The sequence below is a fragment of the Perna viridis genome, chromosome 8, assembly GCF_037379345.1.
Source record: "Perna viridis isolate PV_CMFRI_1.1 ecotype Kerala chromosome 8, ASM3737934v1, whole genome shotgun sequence".
Lineage (NCBI taxonomy): Eukaryota > Metazoa > Mollusca > Bivalvia > Mytilida > Mytilidae > Perna > Perna viridis.
In genome coordinates this window covers 46,561,451-46,588,866 of record NC_142452.1, presented here as the reverse complement: position 1 = coordinate 46,588,866, position 27,416 = coordinate 46,561,451, and the positions used below count along the sequence as shown (strand labels likewise).

At 33.1% G+C, this 27,416-nt stretch overlaps 1 protein-coding gene across 1 annotated transcript; it reads left to right on the top strand.

Annotated features, from left to right (window-relative positions):
* The first annotated feature begins 249 nt into the window (after positions 1-249).
* On the top strand, positions 250-26,611 carry LOC148610751 (choline/ethanolamine kinase-like). Its single transcript, XM_088596094.1, has 9 exons — positions 250-633; positions 2,506-2,728; positions 6,041-6,174; positions 7,088-7,189; positions 7,445-7,503; positions 10,946-11,030; positions 15,370-15,481; positions 16,700-16,867; positions 22,239-26,611. The coding sequence occupies exons 1-9, from the start codon at positions 362-364 to the stop codon at positions 22,314-22,316; spliced, it is 1,233 nt and encodes a 410-aa protein (XP_088452220.1). The 5' UTR covers positions 250-361; the 3' UTR covers positions 22,317-26,611.
* The last annotated feature ends 805 nt before the right edge of the window (positions 26,612-27,416 follow it).

The window sequence follows — 27,416 nt, the reverse complement described above, 5'->3', positions numbered from 1 at the left end:
TCCCCCGCCTGAAACCTCTACTTCTAACAAATCAACGATATCTGACCCAAACCAGAAAAATCTGGTTCAAACCAGATCGAGTAGCTAAGGTATTCAAAACAACAAAGGTCTTGACAGAATTTTTTTGTCGAATATTTTTCGAAATATGATATATTTCTTTCTAAAAGTTTCCCCATCGCTCATCAGTAAAAGTTTTACACGAGGATCCAGTTGACCTATAAATACACAGGCGAAAAACCACGTGTTTACAGTTGTAAATAAACAAAGCTTCTGAGCGGTCATACAAATTAATCGGTGCAGTTGTTTATCATAATAACGTTATAGAGATAGAAAAATTAACTATAATTTTGAGATAACAAAAATGACGTATCATGATATAATGACTCTCTTTAGATATGGTCCACAAATATTGACCAAGATTATTGATAAAGTACAGCGTGTTGTTGTTGATATGAGAGAGAAAGATTTGTGTGGCAGTATGGACGGAGGTAACATACTAGAAGACCAAAATGAAGTGAAGCAAATGACGCTTTTTGAAGAACACAAAGTGCAAGGCTTTAAATGGTGTAAAGAATTTTTGTGCGGTTCGTGGTCGAACATTACTGAAGACGAATTCATCTTCACCAAATTGGGGTAAGTGATTCAGTTTGTTTACATATAAATATGAATGGTTATCATATGATGTGACGTCTCTATAGGAAGACCATCATCCGATTACCGTGTTGTAATTAAGCATTAAAACAGAAAATAAGATATGTAAATAACAGTGTGTAAAATATGTACAGCGTGATGCCGTGGGGTGTTGTATTGATTTTGTTTGCATTAAAAAGGGGAGGTCAATGTTTTTTACAGTTCAGCTCGTGCTAAACAAAGGGGAGGGGGTGTTCAAGAAAATATATAAAAAACAAAAACTAACAAACGAAACAATACAAAATAATTCGTACATTCAAACGACAAAAAGAAAAATACAGTCATATACTTTATTTTAAGATTGTTTTCTTTTTTCCTTCTTACGAATGGTTTAATAAAGAATATTTATAAAATATATCAAATACTTCATGTAACTTCGGATAAAATTGCAGTTTATCGACTGCTTGAATGCCCCATTAAATTCAATGGACGTCGATCAGTTACGCTATGTCATATTTTTTTTTGCGGGAAGGGGGGGGGGCGACCAACTGGTCCATATATCACCCTACAGTATGACCCCCAGCATCACCAACTGTCTGCATGGTATTAATAGCAACAATTTTTTTTTATATACGACAAATATTGTTCGCCAATTCTCCTTATTGACATTATATTAAGCAGATAAAAACAGTGATTGAAAGTGTTCTTTTGATCAATTTAATAATTTTTAATACATTAAAAACGAATTGAATTCTAGCTTCTGAATTACATGCAATCCTGCTTTGAATATTTAACATGATGCATCATAGTTACATAGAACATTAAAGGTCATTTCAAAATACTACATGGTGACATTATGTATTGGAAATGTTCAGCAGATATACCAACCATTCTGGTTTTAGTGGACTTTTTCAGTCCCCACCAGGCTACAGAGATGTTTTATTCTAAAAAAAAATGAACAAAAAACAACTTCTTTTCAGATTGACGTTGCATGAAATTACATGCACTAGTCCGTATTCAAGATCATGAGCATGTTTAAATATTTGACCCAAGACGATTTACTACATTTATCAATAACCGTGGCGAATGACTATGTTAGTTTCCACCTGTACTACATTGTAATTCAGGTAGATAGGGTCACTATCTTTGTCCGAGGTCAAACTTGGCAAATTTAGGTAGATGAGGTCACTGTCTTTTTTCCGAGGTCAAACATCGACCGATGACCCCGAACCGATGACCTGCCGGTGTTGTTTACGTCTACTCCATGTTAAAATACGACCAATTCAGCCACTTGCTGTCACAGTGCTTGCTGTACATTATTTGGGTGATAGTTCGACCCCGTGAACATAACCTTTTCGTACTGGACAGAGTCGTCTCTTTTTGGTATAGTATTATGATCAGTTCAATGTACCAAATAATTCAGATTTATACGACCCGTAAAAAAATCCCGTCGTATAATGGTATCATGCTGTCGTCGTCGTCTTTTGTATATAATTTGGTTTTCAGTTCATAACTTTAGTATAAGTTTATGGATCTTTGTGAAAATATACCGCAAGGAACCATTCGAAACTAGGACCTATGTGGTCGTATCAAGGAGCACCCAACGAGGCATTTTATTTAGGCGTATTTTGAATTATACGATGTGTGATAGCGGACGGACGACCGGACGGATGACAGTATTTAATAATGCGTCGTCCACCTATAGAGGGAGATTTAGAACTAAAATCTGGTTTCTAGTTATTTATTGCAGTGGGCTTAATAGATTCGAGACGCGAATATGTGATAAAAGCTTTTGTTCGATATATCACCCCTGTCAATTGAAGAAAAAAATCATTGTTCATGGATACTTCATTTATACATTTTACATTTTCACAGAGGAGGACTGACGAATTTGTTGTATACTTGTGAACTATCAGACAATGTGCCAACTAAATCTGGCGAACCTAGAAGAGTGTTATTGCGAGTTTATGGTGATATTGGCAAAGATCTAAAGATGTTAGTGAAGAACTCTGTCGTTTTCTGTCTACTCTCAGAGAAACGCCTTGGACCAAAATGTTACGGGTTGTATCCTGACGGGAGAATAGAGGAGTTCATTCCTGTAAGTTTTTATTGTCATGTCACGTGATTTATGTCAATTCACATCACAATAGATGTACACTGTACTACATGTATTATCTTTAATTGATGCTGACAAAGGTTAAACATCCAAATTTAATTTTAAATCAAAATGTGTCCAATGTCAGCTTCAAAATCTAGATAGGCTATTTAGCCCCCAAAAATTGGAAGTTGAAATAAGATACTGACCCTTAAAATTTGCTAGAACCAAAAGGGTTTGCCATTCATTTTTGCTGAATTCACTGCATCTATCAATCTAACCTTAAATTTCATGTGTTATCATTCACAGAAAAAAAAATGTAACGTATGTTTTTTTTATGTTTTGGACTAATGAACTAATTCATAAAAGGCATATAAAAGGATATATCATTTGGATTTCAATATGTGTTCCTCATACATAATCCCCTACATATGAAAAGAGCAAGTTTTTTGTTTATTTTTGGAAAGCGTATGTTTTGATGTTATTTACAAAATAACATGTATTTCCGTATTGGTCATAAACAAATTTTTACGTATTATATAAAACATAAAATTCAATTTTCTTGTTTACCCCATCTCCATTAGGACTTTTTGTTTGAAAATGTACAACGAATTTGTAGAATTTTCTCAATGAGGAATAAGCCTTGTGAACAATGTCTATTAACCGAATGGTATGATACCATTAGTCAGTAAGATTTTTAAATAGATCTTAGGTCTGCACCGGAGATTGCATAACTTAATTATCTCATTCATAACTTCAATCAATTGGTGCATGTGGACTTTGTGCATGCAGTTGGACTCTGTCCTTAGTTTTAACTCTCTGCACTCTTGATAATCAGCATATTTTCTTAAGTACTTCAACGTCGTTGTTGTGAAATCAATAAAAGTCGTCGACCTATTTATTATCTGTTAACGAATGACTTCATCGTCATTTTTTCTCGCAGGGCTCATTTACTCATGGGCATCATAAACACCTTCGTTCATATTTTATCCCACCCCTCTGCGAAGAATATATTGAGGTATATTGGAGTCCCCCTTTCTGTCTGTCTGTCTGTAAGTTATACAGGAACGTTTGACATCAAACATGTATGTAGATGTGCGTGGAGGAATATATTAATTGTAGAAAGATTCAAAAGGAAGATAATTAATGTTTAGGGTGGTTTTACATTCAACACTGAACTTAATTTGAAGCGGGTTAAATACTCTCTTTTTCACAGTATATCTTGTTAATAAACATTTGTTTATTATGAAAATATGGACTTCGATCGTTGCAGAAACTTAGTACCTAAATGCAGAGTAAATCTGTTTTGAAATAATCAATATCTTATCTGCCCTTTACCTCTGTGACATTGAAAATTCAGACAGGTGCAGCACTGATAATGAATTTTGCTGATTCACTTGTACATTCAGTGTACTGCAAATTTAATACCGAAATATTCAATATCTTTGGCTATAATGAGTGGGGTTTATATTTGTATCTTGCAGTCTCCTTGTCCGTCTGTCCGTTGCACTTCGTCAGTTTCTATTAGAAGGCATGATAAGCTATATCGTATATATTGCTTTTGCATGTTGACTTGTACCGTGTCGCCCCTTTCCTGGTTCCTGGTTTGTGCAGGGTTTTTTTTTTTTTTTTTTTTTTTTTTTTTTTTTTTTTATCTACTCAAATAAATTGGTCGAAATTTAATTTTGAAAAAAAAACTTCTTTTAATCACTTTTTGAAACAGTCTAATCACGTGGTGTAATTGAATATTTTTGTGCACTTTACATTAAACCGTTTGTACACTTCCAAGTAATGAGGTATATTTAAATAAATCGGTCGAATGATACATGATACAGTGAAACCTGTAACAGCGAACCCCGTTAGGACTGTAAAAAAAAATCGGTTTAGGCATACAGACATATACGTGAATTCTGTGTTTTTGGGTTCACACTATTTTAAACTGACACGAAGAATTAAAAAGGAGTCTTATTTAGACATGTTTTCTTTCGATTCGGGGTTCGGTTTACGCAGTTTTCACTGTAACTTGTTTTGTAAACATGAAGTTTTTTTATTTGGCAGATCAGGTGTGTCCTGTTGGATTCTTGTTCGAGTGGCTCCTTTAGCTAGATCACTCTTGAAATATTAGGTTTGCAAACTATATAAACTCTTATAGTAGCATAGCTTATAGATACGTTTTTAAGTTGAAATATTCCGTCACCTAGAAAGTCGGCGGTAGCAACTATGAACCAAACAAGACACCGCATAGGCCATTGCCAAGAAAAAATGTCTTCTATATTGGGTGAAAAAAGGGTAATTGTTTTATTTTTCAATTTAATTTATATAGACATTAATGTAAGGATTTCTTGACTTAAATAGTTCTTAACTAAATAATAATAATTTAGCTGTATTTCATAAAAAATGCAAATACAATGTTCATGGGTATGACAAAAAAGAAATAGGGTTGATTGGGAAACCTGAAACAGACATATTTTTTCTTGGCCTTATTACTGCCCATTTCAGGATATATGCTTTTACTTAGGTACACTGCCATTCAATTACATGTATACAAAACAGGATATTTTTGTTGATCAAATGATCTCTTCCTGAACTATGTACGAAATATTTCCCTATCGACTTTAGAATATACAACCGGTGACATTTTAGATATTAGCATGGAAAGTGTTTGTGTCCATTTATTTATGTGGTGTTTCAGGAAGTGTCAAAACAAGAACTTCCGGAAACGAAAGCATAAATAATTGAATGGTCGTACAGGAAAACTTCTACTGAACTTGATGTTCAATTCATTTTATGAATGACACTACATTTTTCATTTTCTAAACTTCAATCGATCCTCGACTATAAAGTACGGCGTAAAACATTATAATTATAAAGCGACCAACAGGTACGAGACAAAATACATGTGCATTCTACGATAGATTTTAATTTGTTTCTAGCTTAATCAAGGAGTTAAGTATATAAGTCATTGGCTTGATTAAAACAGTTGATAGGAAATGATCATATTTTTACTCAATAGTTCAAGATTGTTGCAAATTTTACAAGAACTGTCTGTGACTTCTGGAGTTAGTAACGTATTGCAGGCATTGCCTTACGGCTAGATATATATCTTCTTTAGGGGAGGGGGAGTAGGGGTGTCTTCGCCCTGATAAACAAAACCGCGATATAGTTAAGAAATAAGCGGGTGTGAAAAATCATTAAGTATTTTCCTACAGCTGCACCACGATAGATATCTTTCACACAGAAAAAAAACCAGTTAAAAACCAAGGTTATGTTAATTGTTTTTAATTGGGTTTTCATAAGTGCGTTCTTTTATTGCAGACGAACTGTCTTAGAAGGGAAGATCTTCGTAACAAAGAAATATCAGCTCAGGTGGCGAGAAAGTTAGCTGTCATCCATAAATTAGACATGCCATTATGTAAAGAACCAAGATTTCTTAGGGAACTAATTGAACAGTAAGTGCAATTGCATTCTGTAAAAAAAACAGTATGACCGTTACAATGTACGTTGTTGTGTACTGCGCAGACTGGAAACAGAAATCGTAGCTCACGATATAGTGGAACCATTCAATGGCGGAGTACAATCGGCGTACGTCTGTCAATGCATATCGTCGTGACATATATTCGATCTTTGGATTGCTCCATTCATCGTGAGGTACCATGTCTGTTTCTAGCACAACGCAACGGTCATACTGAATTTTTACATGTTTTATAAAAAAATATATATATCAAAAAGTGACTGGTGAAAATTACCAATTAAGTAACGTTTTGTTGACAAATGTGTGCAAAAGTATATATTTTAGACTTTCCTTTGTGCCTAGCGAGAAAATATGCAAATATCTTTTGGAATCAAATTTAAACCAATTAAGTATCAGTCTTTATAAAAATCAGACAAGAGATGATTCATGCATGTCAAAAACCCACCAAACTCAGTTTTATTTCTTGTTCAGAAACCATTATAGATCACATAACCAGTCTTTAAAAAGTTACTTTTTCATTTGGGGGTTGTGCTTTTGAGATAAAATCAATAAAGATTGCACAAATTAGCATTTTGCAAAAGTTATGATCATTCTTGATTTGGTTTGATTTGGTTGATTTTAGTGGGAAGTTAAAGTATAGTTTTCTAAATAAAGAAAGGACTATTGTCAAATAAAAATACACCATATGTAGACCAAAACAGCATGGTCTGATCTATGGGTTTTTCTACACTATGAATCACTTAACCATGGGCACTGTTGAATTTTATATGGACTGGTACTTAAATTAAATATGGAATCAGAACATTATTTCAAATTATTTCATATTAAAGTAAGATATGTGAAAATTTAATATGAAAGTAGCAAATCACATATGCAGTTGTCAATTTCAGTTGGTTGGCAGAAATCACCAATAATACAACTCCAGGGTGTACTGACCCAGATATGGTCAAACTGGCTACATACAATCTACATGCTGAATTACAATGGCTCTTGTAAGTTTTACCTGCAAATGTACAAAACTGAACATTATATAAATGTGTCCTTTCCAAGCATATGATTGATAAAATGATATGTTTTCTTTTTATTTATACATTTAGGTCTTAATGAAAAAGGTAAATTTAAACGATGCTTCCTTTAGTACATTGAAATGGAAAATTTACTATTTGCAATATTACGTAAGATTTGACCATTCCATTGATAAAAAGCTTTATATATAATTTTATTATGTTTTCTTTATTTTGTTACAGGAGAAAGCTTGCTTCATTAAATTCACCTGTGGTCTTTTCCCATAATGACTTGCAAGAAGGTATTGTACTTTGTAGGAAATTATATTAGGCAATGTATTTTTTTTCTTTTTTTGCCAAGAAAGGTCTTTCAGAGCTACAGTGCCACAAATATGAAATGACATAAAACAAATCAAAACGTAACTATGAATATGGAAGCAATAATTATCAATGAGTGGATTTCATTATTTACTGCCAATGAGGTCAATTGCTCCCACTGTCAAAAATGCTGATCAATGTGTTCAGATACAAGCTTGAACTGCATATTTGATAGTGGGAGGAAGCTCCTATGACATATGGGCTATAAAGTTGCATTTTAATAGAGACTGAACATCCCAAACATGAACATAACTATAAAATTAAATTAGTATAATATATCAATAGTTTACATGATTATATGGTATTTCACAAGCCATTAATCTCATTTTCTTTGTTTTTAATTGTGGAAATTCAATTTCATTTTGTACCTAATGTACAGGTTATCCATCTAATAAGCATGTAAAATAATGACCTTATTTGTACCTTGGTATTCTATATAATATTTTATAAATGGTACCAATGAATCGATATAATTATTAAGCTTATTTCTAGCATTGCTGTTAAATTGGAGTATTAAATATTTATTCTTATAGTTAATTTGTATATAATGTACATTGTTCGTGATGAAAAATTCTTGCAAATTGATTGTAAGTGCTTAGAAAGAGTCTTTATGGATTTTTTGAGAATACAACTGAAAAAAGGTTACTAATTAGGTAATTCTCAGGTCTTCATCAAACATTCAACTGCTAATTTGTTATAAGAAGGCTCTTCAATTGCAGCCAGATTATTTATGCACATTTTAAGTGTTTATTTGTTGTTTGACTGGTCTTAAATTACTTTATAGAAATGGGAAAAGGAACGAATATGGCGAACCACAACAAATGAACCAGTGTATAACTAAATCCAAAATAGTAAATACTTTCCTAAGGTCATTAACAGGTGTAAACACACCTTTAAGTAAGCTCGTGGTGCCCCCGAAAAATAAAGTAATTTAATCCATGGGAACAGAACAATGATAGTTCTTCAAACTCAAATTAAAACGCAATATAACGACGAAAGAAACATTTCCCATATACTACCCATTGCATTTATATCTTTATCATATAATAATATTACATATTTAAACTATATATTGTTTAGTTATTTTACAGTTCAAACAATTGTTTAAATTGAATTAAATATAATTTGATGAATGGTGTCAATATTTTAACCGTTTACACAATTTTCTTCATTCCTCCATACCCCGACCCCTGGAACCCCCTAGGTCCACCAGTGGATGAGCCTCATTACTTATTATTTATTTTAATTAATATTTAGACCTCGTCACATGTTCATAGTAATTAATGCTTTTGGAAATATAGATGGTGATGAAAAAAGCTAACGATTTTCTGTTATTATATATATGTGTGTTTGTAATACTATATACATTCTCTATTGATTAGTACGTAACATGTGGTTCATGTACAGTCGTGATTACTGTTCCATGATTAATGCAATTCTATCAGGTGATAAAAGGCTTAGTTGTGTTTGCCAATGTCGTTCATACAGTGTTAAGGCCAACCTAATGTGATAATTATAAGCGTTTGTAAGAATCAGGCAAAAAGTGAAAAAAAATCTGAACATGCACGTCAAAACCACACCGATCTGACAATATAATTTCACTCAAAGATGTTTTTTTATTTCAATTTTTCAGTAGAATGTGAGAATTTTTTTGTGTTTTGACGGCAGAGCTATCTGCATGCTCTTGAAATGTTTATTTTCAGTGCATTTCAATGAAATTATAACCCAGTTAAAGAAAATGGTATAATAAATTTTTATTCCTTTGATTTTGATTGTGCAAATAATCACTGACAAATAAAACATTCTAAAGGGTCTTTTATACCATGTTTTACCCATTGCCTTATTCTTACAGAGTCTGACACTTACATGTAATGTTCCTAACCTTATGATAATGTTGTTATATATATATATATATATATATATATATATATATATATATATATATATATATATATATATATATATATATAACATGAGATTTGTCCTTGTGCTTAAATACACGCTTTTTGTGTTAAAATGTGTTGAAAGGGTTCTATCTGATGATATCTGATCCAATGTATCATATTATGCTTTCAATCCTTGCTTGAAATTTCTTTGGTTTCAAAGATTTTTGTCTCCCATAGTATTGATACTTAAGTAGCAGTAATATGTGATACACCTAAAAAAGGCTGTACATTTATATTTTTGTTATTAAGTAGTTTTATGGGTCTATATGATGAAATTTATTATTGTTCATTATAATCTGTCTGCTCATAGGAGAAAATTCAAAAGTTTCTATTGTATTTTAGTGTTATTTACAGAGTTATCTCCCTTAATTCTGAAATCTACAGTACGTTCTATATATTTTTTACCACTAAGAGCATGGGTTATATGAAAAGCTGCATGTTAAATTCTGTTAACTATAACATTTTAAACAAAATATAAAAAATAAAAATATGTAGGCTTTCCAACCATGAAACACATTTTGCCTGATTCTTACCTAAAGTGTTACTTAACTAACTAAATTGGCGGTTTTTAAAACAAAGATTATAGTGTCTAAAAAAAAGTGCACATAAAGAAGAATGTTTTTTTTCTCAGTAAGAAGAGTGACCGAATTTAAGCAATCCACAATTCACGACATCCTCCCAAGTCAGGGTTTGAGTCCACCATCGCTCCCTCAAACCCCTGACATCACTCATTCATATTTAGCGGGTGTCATCCAGCGTCATCTAGTGAATTACCTAAATTTAACCCGGATCCAAAATCCAATCAAATCACTCGTAATGGAAACTCTTCGATATAACTTACAAAATGGCTACATACACATAACGTCATCTTTTTTTCGCTAAAGACTCTAAACAGAATCCACAGTGATCATTTTTTGGTCATGTTGAATCATTTGTGCCATCTTACAACTATCAGGTACTCGTATCATTGTTTACCTTTCCACGGACATTTTATTCAAATCAATTTTCATTGGTGCTTCGCACGCGGAGAAGCAACCAATCGGAATTGGCTGGACGATACGCGCCAAATATGAATGAGTGATGTCAGGGGTTTGAGGGAGAGAGGGTGGACTCAAAACCCTGACTTGGAAGGATGAATTCACGAGTGCAACTTGCCTGATCCTTTTAGAAGAAATCATTTACTCTGTGTTTTTTGTTTTGTTTAGTCTATAGCTAATTTTCATATAATAGGATGAAATTTCAACTGTATGTAAATTCATGAACTTGATATGACCATCACGAATATTTCGTTATCAATTTAAATTATTATTAACGTTTTATCAACAACTTGGTCATCAGAAACTACAATAATAATAAATGTTCTTGCATGCCAATCTATAAACTGATTGAAATACATGAAGTTTATTTATTTGTTTTTCAGGTAACCTACTGTTTTGTAAGAACTGTCCCGACCCAGAGCGACAGTTGACTGTGATCGACCTGGAGTACTGTAGCTATAACTATAGGTAGGAAATAGCCTGTTTATGAAGTATTGTAGTGCATTGTCATCTTACTAATACTTAACATTTATAAGACAAACTTGTCTTTGCCACCATCTTTAATTTGTTTTGTAAAACCAAAAATGAAAATATCGGTTTGCAGGGTACTTTATGTAAACTTTCTGTATATAAAGACTGCGTTTGTGCATTTATCATCCCAATGTCAGGACTCCTGTGAGGATGATATGTATTATGTGATCATGATTTTACTTTCCCTTTGAAGGTAATTTAGTACAGGTTTGACTGTAGTTATCTGACTGCTTTGCCTTATAGATAAGATGTGAGATTTTCAATCAAACCATCAATGTCGTCTGAAGATCTGTCAGAAACAAATTTGATTTTGTGACAGAGTTTAAACATTAAAGTGTGTTTTATTCATAATAATAAAGCGAATTCAATACAATGTATACAAAAAAATAGTTGACCTTTTGGAGATTTTTATATCTTTAAAGAGTGAACAATACTTAAGAAGAATAATCAAAGTTTTCAAGTTCCGTTATTTGTAAGAATCATGCAGTGGGTGACAATTTTCTCAATTTGGTCATTTTTGCCTCAAATATATCCATTGCATATTGAAAATAACCTAATTAAAGGTTATCAGTAACGTAGATATTTTTGACTGCTTCTCTCGGGAAAAAAATGCAGGAAAATTTTCCATTTGTTCAAAGTGCATGCAAATTACTTTTGACGTATCAACATTTGAAAAACGTCAAATTTACAAGCGCTTTGATTGTTATTTTTGAGGTTTATATGACGTATAAATACTTAGATGTAATGTAATCTCAGCAATATTTTCTTCTTGTGCCATGCAACCCTTATACACATTTTGCCTGATTCCTAGACAGAGAAGTACTTAACTCATATTATACTCACAAGGAATTTAGCTATCCCTATATTAACATTTCTATAAATTAACAAAACAATTGGCCCTTTCCTTATCTACAGTGTCGGGTATATGCTCTAGTTGTACTTCCTTATCTGCAGTGTCGGGTATATGCTCTAGTTGTACTTCCTTATCTACAGTGTCAGGTATATGCTCTAGTTGTATTTCCTTATCTACAGTGTCGGGTATATGCTCTAGTTATATTTCCTTATCTGCAGTGTCGGGTATATGCTCTAGTTGTACTTCCTTATCTACAGTGTCGGGTATATGCTCTAGTTATATTTCCTTATCTGCAGTGTCGGGTATATGCTCTAGTTGTACTTCCTTATCTACAGTGTCGGGTATATGCTCTAGTTGTATTTCCTTATCTACAGTGTCGGGTATATGCTCTAGTTGTACTTCCTTATCTACAGTGTCGGGTATATGTTGTAGTTGGACTTCCTTATCTACAGTGTGGGGTATATGCTCTAGTTGTACTTCCTTATCTACAGTGTCGGGTATATGCTCTAGTTGTACTTCCTTATCTACAGTGTCGGGTATATGCTGTAGTTGTATTTCCTTATCTACAGTGTGGGGTATATGCTCTAGTTGTATTTCCTTATCTACAGTGTCGGGTATATGCTGTAGTTGTATTTCCTTATCTGCAGTGTCGGGTATATGCTCTAGTTGTACTTCCTTATCTGCAGTGTCGGGTATATGCTCTAGTTGTATTTCCTTATCTGCAGTGTCAGGTATATGCTCTAGTTGGACTTCCTTATCTGCAGTGTCGGGTATATGCTCTAGTTGTACGTCCTTATCTACAGTGTCGGGTTTATGCTCTAGTTGTACTTCCTTATCTACAGTGTCGGGTATATGCTCTAGTTGTACTTCTAAATTTCAATAGTGTTTAAGTTTATCACTGTGTTTTGTTTGTTTGTTTTCATTTCTATTTCCTCACTAGATTGATGGGTACTTTTCTTCATATTCCTTTAAGCGACGCGTGTTTACTTTGACAAGACTTAATTATTAACTTTAAACATTTGTGGGCTCTTACATGTAGTCCAATAAGTTTGAAATTTTAAAAGTCCTATTTTTTATTTTCGAACTTACACAAACCATTTGGTGCAAATGCAGATTTTATATTTGATACACTATGTTTATGATAAAAACTTAATTAACACAAAACCCCGAAAACAGAAGTAAGAACTAAACAACTTTTGACCGACATTTTTATGTATTCATAGCAACCGGTATTGTGAGGTGTTTGCGTTTTATTTTTTGCGCATTATAATTGTCATTTGAGTTATTTTAAATCTTTGGGTTCTATTTATTTGTTACGTTATTTACGACCCATTTAGCTCTGATGTTAGTGCCTCCTCAAAATTATGTAATGTAAAACAATAGTTCATTAAAGCGCAATAAAATATTTTGTAATAATTTTCAAGTGATATACTTCATAATGTGTTAATAATCAGATACAACCAAATAGTTAGGATAAGTTCTAACATCTCTGCTGTTCTGTTAGTTCTGGCATTTCTAAAATTTTCAAGGGTTGCATTAGCTTAGAAGTGATGACCATTGTCCTTGACTCATCGTTCTAAATTCATATTGTTTTTTTATGAATAATGAGTATATACTTTCTGAATGTAGATATGCAATGGTTTATGATGTAGTTGATTATTGGATAGATTTGTTATTAATCTCTCCATATTAATATTGTACAAGATGTATTTCATTACACTGTTAACTTTTCACTATCTGATGTACAGTAATGTCTATACTGCAGACGGTGATTGAATATTCGATAATAATAACATTTATTTAAGTAGCACTCCAGCTAAGGATCATGCAAAATGTGATTCATGGGTAAAAAGCCTATATTTTTATTTTTGATATTTTGTTTGAAACATCACAGTAGAAAGAAATAAACATGTGGTTTTTCATATAAGCCGTGTTCTTAGGATATACAAATTATATAGAATGCACTGTAGATTTCAAAATTAAGGGAGATAATCTACTATATTTTCATTGTTGATTATCTCCTAAGAACAGGCAGATTTGAATGAATAACATATACCCATAAAACAACTTAATTACAAACATAAAAATATGTAGCTGTTTTTTGGGGTGTATCACATTTTGTGATTCAGATTTTGCATGATTCTTACAAAGTCTGATACTTAAAGCCACATATATTTGTAGCTAGTATAAGTTTTGGATTTGGACATAATGTTGTTTTGTTACCCTAAAAAGTTTTCATTTAACAAAATGAAAATAGCAATTTTAGAAAGGAACTTTCAAATTATTTTAATTACAGAGTTTGTAAAAATATTAGAATAGAAAGAGCTATGAAAATCTGTTTTTGTATGACGGGGTAGGGATTTGGGTTGTGGAAATTGTGGATATGGATTGTTTTATAATATAAAAGGGAAATTTACTATTACCTAAAGAGGTGGGTTTTTGAGATCATAGTGTTCGTGAAGATCAACCTTCTTTGCCTAATGCTAAACTAGCCCAAAACGATTTCAAGAGCTTTATTTTTGTGTAAACACTACCCAGTCAACAACGCTCTGTCTGTACCCTCAGAGTTGTGAGGCTTCATGATTGGAAGTGAAGTGTTTTGCTATCTTACCAACCCCTTTATTGTGAATAATACTATTTTTGTATCGAACAACCTTTTTGTGAATTATACTATGATTGTTATCGAACCTCTTCATTGTGAAAGATTCTGTTTTGGTATCGAACCCCCTTATTGTGAATGATACAAGTCCTGGTCCTCACTATATTCTACACTAACACTTTTGATGACATCTTTTTTCCTTGACGTGGACTTTAGATTTGAAATTTGAAAAAATCTTGGACATATTACAAGTGTACTTGATAACCATCTGAACCACTGAGATTGCTGAATGCTTACGGACTCCGTTTTATTACTGTAAAAATGTTTATGGTCTATGAGATATGATTTGCATTTGGAACAAAACCAGGAAGTTCTTATTTTAGTAAATTTGTGCATTGTGAACAAAACCAGGAAGTTCTTATTTTAGTATAGCTTCTTGGAACTAGGTAGAACTAATTCTTTTAAATCTTAAATTAGACATCTTGGTTAGTTGATTAAGCGGTGTAAACCATGGTCAACAGAAGATTATAGAAGGTTTGTTTTATAGGCAATATATTTAAACCCTGATAGATTATTATGTAGTTTTCGTGCACCGAAAATCAGTACTTGTATTTCAGAAGTTCATTTGCAGAATGGGGTAAAATATTCTTAAAGGCTTTGCTTTGCAATTTGGAAAATATTCCTGCAGGTTTTATTACAGGTGTTTCAAGCTTTGCTGCACAGTAGGGAGTGCAATATTCCTGCTGATTTTCTTGCGCAAATGGGAACAAAATGTCAAAAAGTATACAAAATACTGATCTTTCCATTATTTATTATGTTTTCAGGGGATTTGATTTTGGTAATCATTTTTGCGAATGGTGCTATGATTATCAAAGTGTTCAGGAAATGCCTTATTATTCATATGATGAGGAAAGTTACCCTTCAAAATCTCAGCAAGTAAGTATTGAACAATGTGTTTGTTTCTTACTAACAGACGTCCTGAGAATGGTTAGCATTCTACCAGTCCTTCGGTCTGACAAATTGAACTAATTTTGACCCTTAGATATGCGATAAAGCAAAACAAATCCTTAAATTGTTGTTATACATCATTCTTTTTAGTAGAATTTTGTGAATAAATGATGTTTACAATAAATAAGGTGTTAATGTATTCTGTTAAACTATTAACTAAACAAAGTTTATTTGTTGAGCATAATTCAATCTTTCGTCAGACCGTATATAAACTGGTAGAACCGACGGATATCTTCGGGATGTCTTGCAATGTTATGAGTTTAAATGTCTCTCGACCAGTTTGCTTTGAACAAGGAATTGGCTGTTGTTTATTTTTAGCTTGCACGATTAATTCATTATTTTATTTTTGATATCATAAAGAAGCATTCCAGTACTTCGGTCTCTTTATCTGTGGTTTCAATATTTATCGTGTGTTTCTTCAAGGTGATACCAGTAAGTGTGACGTTATAATGAAAATAGACCTTAAGAGCAGTAGGGAGCGACCAGTTTATTTGTTTGTTGTCATAAGTAATCTGTGATAGGTAGATTTATCTGTGACCTATCATATTTTACGTGACTAAAGTAAGTGAATGGATCCAATTGCAACCATTCGACCTTTCTTATTGATAGCTAATTGGTTTTAATGTGATGGAAATGGCCGAGTAGTTCCGATAGTAAATGCGCGATACTCACCAGTGCATTTATGTCAATGTCACACTTACATATCTCCCTTGAAAGTAACCATAAACACATTTACGAAACCCAAAGATTAAAGAGACAGGAGACTTTTTGCTGAAATGTAAATGCAACAAGAAATACAATTGACTGTCCTGCATTTATTACAGTTTCAAATAAAAAAAAAAGATTTTTACTATAATTCATGCAGAAAAAAATACTTATTTATTTAGCTTTAATATTTAATACAATGACCGGAGACCGACAGCCGAAAACTTTGTTGTTTTACCAGGAAATAGTCATAATTTCGAAAGTTTTATTTCTAAATACAGCATTTGTGTATTTTCTATTTTAAATAGAAGTGTTTCTGTTTTTTTTCATTTTGCTTTGATGCTTTCTGGCAGAACTAAAGCAAACTTTTGGTCGTACTGAGAGACATCGTTATATTTGGTAAATGTTTAGCCTTATTGTATACTGTATTCTTAATTGCAGTTTGATTTCTTCCAAGAATACCTCAAAGCTCAAAACAAACCCTGTACTAGTGAAGAGTTAGAAAGTATGTACAGAGAGACTAACACGTGTGCCTTGGCATCTCATATGATGTGGGGAGTGTGGTCTGTCATTCAGAAAGATAAATCGGACATTGAATTCGGTTACATGGTAAGTAAACAAGATTAACATGTATATGAATATTATAAATTTCGGTATGCTGTACTCGTTAGCTCACCTTGCCGAAGGCCATGTGAGCTGTTGTCATCACTTGGCGTCCGTCGTCGTCTTCATCGTCGTCGTTAACAATTTTTCAAATCTCTTCTCCGCTGACACTACTTGACCAATTGGAATCAAACTTGGTATGAATGTTTTATGGGGTATCCTGCGTAGAACTGATGTGGGGATTTTTGATTCATCGGAAAACATGGCGGCAGTTACTAAAAATAGAACGTAAGGGTCAGACAGCAGTTTTTCGCATATATCTCCAAAACCATTAGGTTAAGCTACGTTCTGATTCGGTGAAAGTATTCAGCATGATGAGATCTATTTGCGGACAAAGTTTTGTTTTAATCCGTTAAACCATGTTGGAGTTATTGCCCTTTTTCAACGTTTTTTGCTATTTTTTGTTATTTCAAAAATATTCTGCTCTGACACTACTTGACCAATTGAAACTAATTTTGTACAAATGTTCCTAGGGGCATTCCTGTTTAGAACTGAAGTGAGGATTTTTTATCTGTCATCTGTCGAAAAATATGGCCGCCGTTACTAAAAATATAACATTTGGGTCAGATAGTAGTTTTTCCACATACATCTCCAAAACTGTTAGGTTAAGTCAATTTTTTTCAATAGATGAAATAATCTTTATTAACAGGACTACAAAAGTCTTTGGGGATAAAAAAGATGGCAAACGAGTCCTTGTAAGTGTTATTGCCCTTGAAAGGGGACAAAAGGCGGTTTCTTTACAGTTTTCAACCAATATCTTGAAAACTATGATAGATAGAAACTTTCAATTGCTGAAATGCTCCTTATGACAAGTCCTATCAAAGTCTTCTTGAGTCAAAATTGTTGGACAACTTCTTGTTAAATTTATTGTCCTTGAAAGGCAAAATTCAACCAGGTGAGCGATTCAGGCTCATGGGAGTCTCTTGTTTTTCAAGAGGTTCCACTCACCAGCCGCATGAGAAAAAAAAATATTTGTTAGTTGTGAGGTTTCTGTGCATGAAATATTCAGTTACTTTGGTAAAAGATCGGTGATATATTAATGATTGTAGATTGCAAGCATCTGTAAAAAGAGTGTTTGATTAAGGAGTGGTTGAAGTCTAGAAAAGCAGAGTATGCTTACTCTTACAATGCACCTGTTCCAAGCTCCCAGTTTTTAGTGGAGTACTGATTGCTCATTTATTTATTAACCATAAATCTGTGCTATCCTCTTGGTACCTCCAGTAAGAATCAATGCAAATAACGTTTCATAGCTGGATCTGCAAAATGTACCACCAAACCTCTTTCAAAACCTGTAACTTCTATACTCACAACTGTCAATAGGGTCTGCAGTCCTGTTACTCCCGTAGTGGTATTAATTCAAAGTGGATCCTGAAAAATTCGAAAGATCTTTTGGAGACTATCAATTCAAGACTGAATATAATAGCATTAAAACCTATGATTTTTCAACACTGTATACTTCTATTTCCCATACTCAGTTAAAATCCCGACTTAACAACAGTATACATCGTTGTTTTTTCCAAAAAAGATGGTACACCTAGATACAAATATATAGTTTATGGTAGAGATTCCTCATACTTTGTAAGAAATAATTCCAAATCATCTTCCAAATATACAGAGGAAGATATATACATATTTGTCTACTGTGGTGGACGTGTTTTTCAACAAACTGTCGGCATTCCAATGGGAACAAATTGTGCTCCTTTATTTAGGCTGACTTTATAGCTGATCTGATCCGAAAGAAAAAATATCGTTTGACTAGATCCTTCAATCTCAGTTTCCGCTATATAGATGACGTATTATCTTTAAACAATCCTAATTTCGGGGATTTGATACATCACATCTACCCCAAAGAACTTGAGATGAAGGATACTACAGACACTGAGAAGTCAGCCTCATATCTTGACCTACACTTAGAAATCGATGGTAAAGGAAAACTACTGACTTTTCATTCAGAATTGTCAACTTCCCTGTGGCAACATCCCTTCAGCTCCTGCGTATGGAGTGTTCATATCACAACTCATGCGTTATGCAAGCGCTTGCCGAAACTACGCAGACTTTTTGTATCGCGCTAGAAATAACAAATAGGCTTCTGGAACAGGGTTATGTTGTTACAAGATTGAAGTCATCACTACAGAAGTTTTATGGTCGTCATCATGAACTCGTGGATCGTTATGGTGTATCCATCAGCACCATGAAAACTGATGTATTCAACGGGTCATAGTTTTCCTTTCCTCGTTTGTCTACCCCGGACTTGAATTTTTAGGAGCAACTCGGCGGGTGTTCCAAGAAAAACAGGACGCTTACCCTACCGGTGCACCTGGTCCATGCTCCTAGTCCGAGTTGCTCATTTGCTTTTGTATGTATGATTTTAGTTACAATTTATAATGGAGTCCTAGTTGCTCATTTGTTTTTGTTACTTTGTATGTATGATTTTAGTTACTTTATGTTCTTTCTTGTGTATGTCTGTTTTCCATTTCTGGTCTTTGTCCCTGGATTGCATCCTTTTGGTTACCGCTCTAACCTTGGTTCCCTTGATTACTCATTTAGTTTACAATGCATGTTACACTCCATGAGACATTTAGGTTTCCCGCACGCACGATACCCAAACGCACGATAAACGAACGCTTCTATCTGCCGTTAAGACGATCCCTCCTTTCGTGCGTTTAAACGCACGATAAACGAACGGCCCCAGCCTGGGTTTAAACGCTCGATAAACGAACGCTCTTTGCTTGCGTTCAAACGCACGATAGACGAACGCTCTTTGCTTGCGTTCAAACGCACGATAGACGAACGCTCATAGCCTGCGTTTAAACGCATATTTATTATAAAAATAATGATATCAACAAATTGCTAATAAAGAAAAAATACTAGTAATTAAAAATAATGAAAACGCAAAAATAATAATAGAAAAAATTATAAAAGTAACAATTGAATAAAGAAAATAATAAATGTACAAAATAAAACGAACCCTTCTATCTTGCGTTTAAACGAACGCTTCCATCATGCGTTTAAACAAACACTTTTATCATGCATTTATCGTGCGTTTAAACGGACGCATATGGCGTGCGTTTAAACGAACACTTTTATCGCGCGTTTAAACGAACGCTTATATCGTGCTTTTAAACTAACTCAAAGCGATGTGGAAACGCACAATAAACGATGCACAAATGCTAAAAGGAGAAACGTGAACGTTTCAAGTAGTGTTTTTCGGTAATTTGGTGTTCTTTGCTGTATGTGTCTATTTTCAATGTCTAGTCGTTATCCAGGGGTTATCCTTGATTTTCCTTCAACTCTCATATCCAGTTTTACATGACTTTAATGTTACATGGACGTTCTTTTTGTCATCGTTTTGTAATTGTTGCAGTAATTCTGAAGGGAAGTAGAAATTAAATAATGATGTTATTATTTGTGTCAGCGTCCATGTAGGTTAAGATGTGTTAAAACCAGCAAAATGGAATAAAATGGGAATGAGCGGATATCAAAGTGTTTTCATTTACTCTGTAGGAACAATCAAAAACAAATATTGATTTAAGATAAATGTATTTAAAACGGGTAACCTTTAAAGGAAATATATATGATAGTTATGGTCAGTTGTCCTCCAAGAAACCTCGTCATCAAAATTATCTGGACCAGGAATGCCATTTCAGATATGGTCACTTTAGTTAAAAGGAGTTACATCAAAGGGAATCTTCAAGCATACCGATGTAGTTTATGATGTAGGGGAAATTGATAATGAATTAAACCACTTACTTACTGTTCATTATGCAAAATACCATGTGGGGACAGCAACACGGATTGCCTTGTTGTTGTCGTTAACATTCCTGTTTGACATAATAGGGTTGTTAGCCCCAAGTTCAACCTCTTACGTGGAGGAGATTTTCCTGGGTTTTCCACCCCATTGACGATTGTAAGTGCTTTTGGGTTCCATCTACCCATATATTTCTATTTCGATTTACTGCCTTATCCTGTTTAGTTCATAGCTTGGGAAATGTTGATAAGCATATCAACCCACCGGTGGGCCTAGACATTATGTCTGTTGTATTAATTACCCTTCCAAGATCACTGTTGAATTTAATATTGAAGTATGAATCTACTGTAGTTTTAAGGGGGACTTCAAAGTTACCTTTTGGTTTCTGTATAGTATGAATATTCTACCTGTCCCGATAACTTTTGACCTTTGACTTTTGTTCCATTGGAAAGAGTAATGAAGGGAACCAATGTTATAGCGGTAATCAAAAGAATGTTATCCAGGGACAAAGACCAGACATGGAAATCAAACATACACAACAAAGAACATAAAGTAACTAAAATCATACATACAAAGTAACAAAAACAAATGAGCAAGTAGGACTCCACTATAAACTGGGAGCATGGACCAGGTGCACCGGTAGGGTAAGTGTCCTCTGAAATGATGTATTTCGGAAATGACTTATATGTAGTTAGGAAATGATTGTATTGAACTTTAAACGTAAAGACACAGCGTGAGTTAAGGGATTTTTTCGCATATTTCCTTTGATAACACAATATGGCGGTACGTTATCAACAATGGTGAAGGTTATTTAAGTAATAATGGCACCGTCCTTCTTAGACAAAGCCTATAAGCAGGGGCGGGTCCAGGTAAGGGCGTAATGGGCGTACGCCCCCCCTTTAAAAAAAAAAAAAAAAAAAAAAAAAAAAAAAAAAAAAACTGTCGTTATAATCTGCTAGTATTGTATTGAATGATGGCAATTTATCATATTCATTAATTAAACACATACTCTGATTTCTTTTTATACTGATTCCCCAATTTGATGGGTCATCATCAACCGTAAAATTTCGTTTCTCGGAGTCCGGCGTGTTCGACTCTGCGATTAGTATCCATTGTTGTTTATGTGATAAAGAATTCGCAAAGATGTCGATGTCAAAAACAAAACGTCAAAAGACCTTAAAATCGTATCAAGGTGTCTTGGACACCTTTTTTAAACAACCAAAACGGTAAGTAAATCAGTATAATACATGAATTTTGGTTGTTTTGTGTGACACTAACTCGGCATAAAAAATGTCACACCCTGACACTTTAACTATAAAATATACATGCTCCAAGTCAGGAACCGTTACATTAGTGCAATTCTCTATTATTTTATGTTTTTAAGCCAAAAAAGGTCCAAAAATTTTTTATATATATTATATTTTATTCTACGCCCCCCCCCCTTTCAAATATCCTGGACACGCCCCTGATAAGTAACCATATTTTTATTATTGAATCAGAACAATACCTAAGGATGAGTAGTTCCGATTGAAAACCAATAACTCATATATTTGTTTCTGTTTGTTTTAGGACTATGCAATGTGTCGTTTTGATTCTTACTTCAAGCTCAAGAAAAAGTTGTTTCCGAACGAGGTTGCTGGTGTCTGAAGGGGGCATTATCGCATTTATAACAATTCTGACTGGCCGCCTACCGTGAAGATGAAGTGACTATTGATAGAAGTAAACGCATAAAAGGTTATGTCAAAGAATTTGAAGATACAAAATCAGATGACCATCTCTGTGATGGAGATGTAGTATGTCACGAAATGAAATAAGATAGCATTTACATATGATTGTTGTAGCTAAGATAAGAATTCAATTTAAAATAGGATGTAACAGACTTCAGGAGAGAAAAATAGAAATCTTTGCTCTTGTTAAACAATTTTGAACTTTTTAATTTTTTTTAATTTGCACATTTTCTTAAGAGTAAATTAAGGCTATTTTGTTTTGTTAGATATGTTTTGTTATGTCATATGTTTTATTTTGCCTACAGTTATTGCTCAAGACTACTAAATCACACATGACTTACAATTTAAAGAAAACGTTTTCAATTTAAGTATTGAAAACTAATTAAAAATTGGATTTCTCAGGAGATCGAAGACTTGATGTGGACCAAGTGATCCATTTGACATTATTTATTTGGATATTTCATTCATTATTCGTGTTCAGCCTAATGATATTTCAGTTTTTAACGAACCATAACAGTGTTTTCATTTTTTTTGTGTGTCTTTTCATGTGTTGTGTTTCAGTTTCACCACTATCAAAGTGCCTCACTACAAGTCACAACCGTTATTATATGTCAGTCAAAATTATAATTTGTTCCAATTATAATATCTTAAATCAGATCTTAATGTCACATGATTTGGATATATTGTCATCGGTGCTCAGTCAAATTATGAAAAAGAAGCAGTATAATTGTGGCATATTATCAATGGTTTTTTTGGGGTATTGGGGTATTGACTTGTGGGTATGTTCGAAAAAAGAGTAATTGGGTATTGTTTGTTATGTTTGGAAATGGGTAATTGGGTACTGTTTGGAGAACATTAGGAAATGAGTATATCGATTGAATATTTGGTACTGTAGTAGTAGGGTATTGGTCGGGACATGGGTTTTTTGTGAAATATTGGGAATTGGAGTAATGGGTTGGGCTTTGAGCAATGTGTGTTTGGGGGAATGGAGCATTTGAGAAGATTTTTAGGAAACAGGGTATTGTATATTTTATTTTTAATGGGTTATAAGGTGTCCGGTAGATAAATTAATCACACAAAAAAATGTAAATGTTAATTTAGACCTTATTATTATTCAAGAGTTGTGTAAATTTGCAAATGATGTGAATCGTATAGAGTTATAATGGTAGTTATTATTAGTAAAAAAATATTAATAGTTTTAGTCAGTATTCTTCTATGATATACTGTAGTGTGAGTATTGTCGTTTGTTTTTTAATGTAATCAGATTATTCTTATATTGATATAACTATATAAGTAGGTTAATTGAATGTACTTGGGTTTGATGCATATAGTTTTTTACCAAAGAACTATTTGTTAATTACTAGTATGATCATTATTTTATATGCTTATTTTCTTTTTGTTAAGTACAGGTCTGTGTAAGGATCGCACAAATAAAAGAGTAAGAGTGCAGCACTAAATTTTCTGAAACACATTCAATGAATCCAAGAGACATTTTAATCAATTTATATATTCATTTGAAATTTGGTTAAAATGTACTGCGGAGTCTTCATTCCCTTTTTTGATATATACATACAGACAAAAATGTATCTCCCCTGACGAGGCTGTCTCAACACTGTTATGTTAATCGTGGAATCAGAAATTCCGAAAAAAAGGTACATTATTAGACTAAGGGGTCATGCTCCAGTGATTTCCAGTTGTTTTTTCTAGTATACAATCAACAGTAAAGTGTGAGCAAAAAGTGGGCCTCCCCACTTCCTTAGATCCGCCTTTAATATGTATCGGGAGCATTTTCTATGTGTATTGAATGCATTTCAGCAAAACAAATCCACAAACACAAGGAGTATTACCTTCTCTCTGATCCTTATAGGGATTTGTACTTGGTAATAATTTGTATAAATATCTGATATGTATTCATTTGGGATTTAGGCAATATCAATGCATGCGCTATCAATTACAGTTGTATAATAAGCTTATACCGGTGATGTATATATTTTATTTGTGTTTGTTTTGTATAATGATTTTTATTTTCGTTTTCTCCTTTGGAACTGAACATAATGTCGTCACTGATTTGAATACAAAGAATGCGAGGAACCGTAATACGGATTTTACACATGATTTAAATTTTGATACATCCTGGAATTTGATCAAATAGGGTGCATTGTAGGTTTTATAGCGAGTAATATAGACAACTTTGGAGAATAGTGTTGGTCTTTCCTTGATAAAATGAAAATTGCGTGATTTTTAGGTAGTTAAATGGACAATAAATAAAGCGAATTTTCTTTCAAACTGAAATTTGAATATTCTGTGAAATGATAAAAGTTGAAATCCCCTTATTAATTGTACAATAAACTAGATATGTAAGTTCGTTAGGTAAGTGATCATTCAAGAAAGAAAGGACCCATTCTGTTCCCTCGAGATAATTATTTTATTCACTGCAAATGTTTTGGGAAGGTTTAATAATCACTTTACAATAAACAACATCCAAAGTCAACAACGTGAAAAATTCAAATTATTTTTTGATGTTGTTACTATACCCTTGTACGCTGGATTCAAAAACAAAATTATATCATGATTTCTAGACTGTATCATTACAACACATATGTGATGGGTGTTGCCTTGATCTTAAAGAGAAAATCTGAGATTTAGATTGAACAGGATAAAGTGCGTATTCATACAGTTGCCCGCGGTTTCATTTAGCTTTTATAAAATGTATATCATGTTTTTTCTTCTGTATTTTATGTTTACTTGATCTTTCCATTATCAATAATTCAAAGAGTCTCGATTCTTTTTTAAGAAATTAACTCTTGTAGCCTTGAATATTTTTTTCAAAGAACTTCAATCTTTTATTAAGTTTCAAATAAATTAATCCTTTCGGTCTAGAATCTTCGGTCTTTTTAATTGAAAAATGTAGCTATAGAAATATGCACCCAGATTTTTCAGTATCAGAGATAATTTTTAAACTATGCAATTTTAAATTTTAAAGCATGAATGTGAAATTAGCTTTCCTCCTTGTGTATTGTGTTTTTTTTCTCTCGTAGTTAATTTTATTTAGAAAATGTACAAATACTTCTTCGGCAATTTTATCATTCCTTTACCCATACCACGTATCTATACTACAAGATATGATCGATCTCGAGCTACTGCCTATTTACAGATTTCACTCTGGACATACCGACTCTGATGTCGTCGATACACAGAATAACCGTCAGATAGTAAATCACAACTCTGGTCTTGTCAGGCTCCTTGTGATTATATGCCCTCGACTTCAAATGGTCCGTTAGACTGTGCACATCTATTTATACAATAATGCTATACATTCTTGAGTAAAACTATTTGATAGTTCATATAACTTTGTTTGATTCATAGTCTTTTAAAAAAGAATTTATTTTTTTAAGAAAACAATCGTTAAGTGTTGTAGATTTTTGCTTAATACTAAAGCATTTCTAACTTGCATCGTATGGACTTTCCTTTACATTAAAGTTTGGGTAGTAGTATGTAATTTTTGTTTCATATAACCAGATTAGTTATTACAAAGTTGAAACATTTGACATCGTGAAATCTAAGTGATCTCAAATTATCACAGGCAACATGCTTCGTGTTTTCTTCGTTAGGAAGCTTGTAAAAGTTAGAATATATTATAACAAATCTAAAACAAATGCCTCTGCATTTTATGCATTGCAGTCATAAGGTGAAATTGCTGTGTACACGATTTCTGAACACATGGTTCATAAGAATGGTGAATATTGTACATGAACCCGGTTTCATCCGGATAATACAACCTCTTCCCAATGGATTTAAACTATACCTCTATTTTTTTCAGGTGTTAATTTAAAGTTGAGATAGATGTATTTCCCTGCACATGACAGCATCATAACTATACTAAAATATAGATGTGTAATTCACTTCACTAATCACGTGAAATTCATCGTGAGTTTTCTTTAATAATGAATGTGCTCTATTTTATGCTTACTTTTATTTATTGTAAATATTGCCTATTGTGAATGCTTTGTCTTTTTTATAATCAATTTATTACTCAAGTCATGTTAAATCTTGTTTTAATGATTTTTTTGTATTACTCGAGCCATGTTTATTCGTGATTTTAATGATTTTATTGTTTTATCATTTTATTACTCAAGCCATGTTTTTTCGTGATTTTAATGATTCTATTGTTTTATAAAATGTTGAATTATATTAATATTAAATATTGTTATTACATTTTATGTTTTATCTGCCTTAAATGTGTGCTCACGTATCAACATTTGAAACAAAGAATACGTGAAGATGTAGATTTATTGTTTTATGATCGAGTATACAACATGTATCTGTATGTACCTACAATGCGCATGATACGCCTGCTTCCATCTTAAATTTTTTGTCCCCCCGCCTTTCGCAAAAGCGGGGGAGTATAGAATTCGGCTTTTAAAAATTGGTTTCCGTAGCATTTGGGCAGTGGTAGGTTTATTAAGTAATGAAGACACCTATTGAATTTCAGGTCAGTAGGTTAAAGATCAAGGTCACACGAACTTAAATTATAATTTGGGGGCAAAAATTGGTTTCCGGAGCATAATTTTTCAACGCCTTCATAGAATTGCACCAAATTTGAACAGTTGGAGGCTTGTTGGGTAAGAAAGACACCTATTGAGGTTAGTAGGTTAAAGGTCAAGGTCACAGAGAATTAAGAAAACATAATTTTGCAATATTCCACGAAATTTTATTTTGTTAGATAGGCGGGGCCGGGGCCTGGACCACTGCTCTTACTTGCGTTTAAATTTAAATAAGTCATTTGAAACGAAAAGTAAAGTTGGAAAACCATACAAAAGTGTAGAAAGCTTCCCTTTATTACGACAAACAATTTCCCACCTCTTGGAGTAAGATTAAGTTACCGTTAAATGTTTGATCGGGCAGACAGCAAATCATATAAATTGAAACAAGATTATATGTACAATGTACATCTGCAAGAGATGAATACTGCATGGACTGTGTTACCGTTCAATTTTTGGTTGGCTGGACGGCATAACAT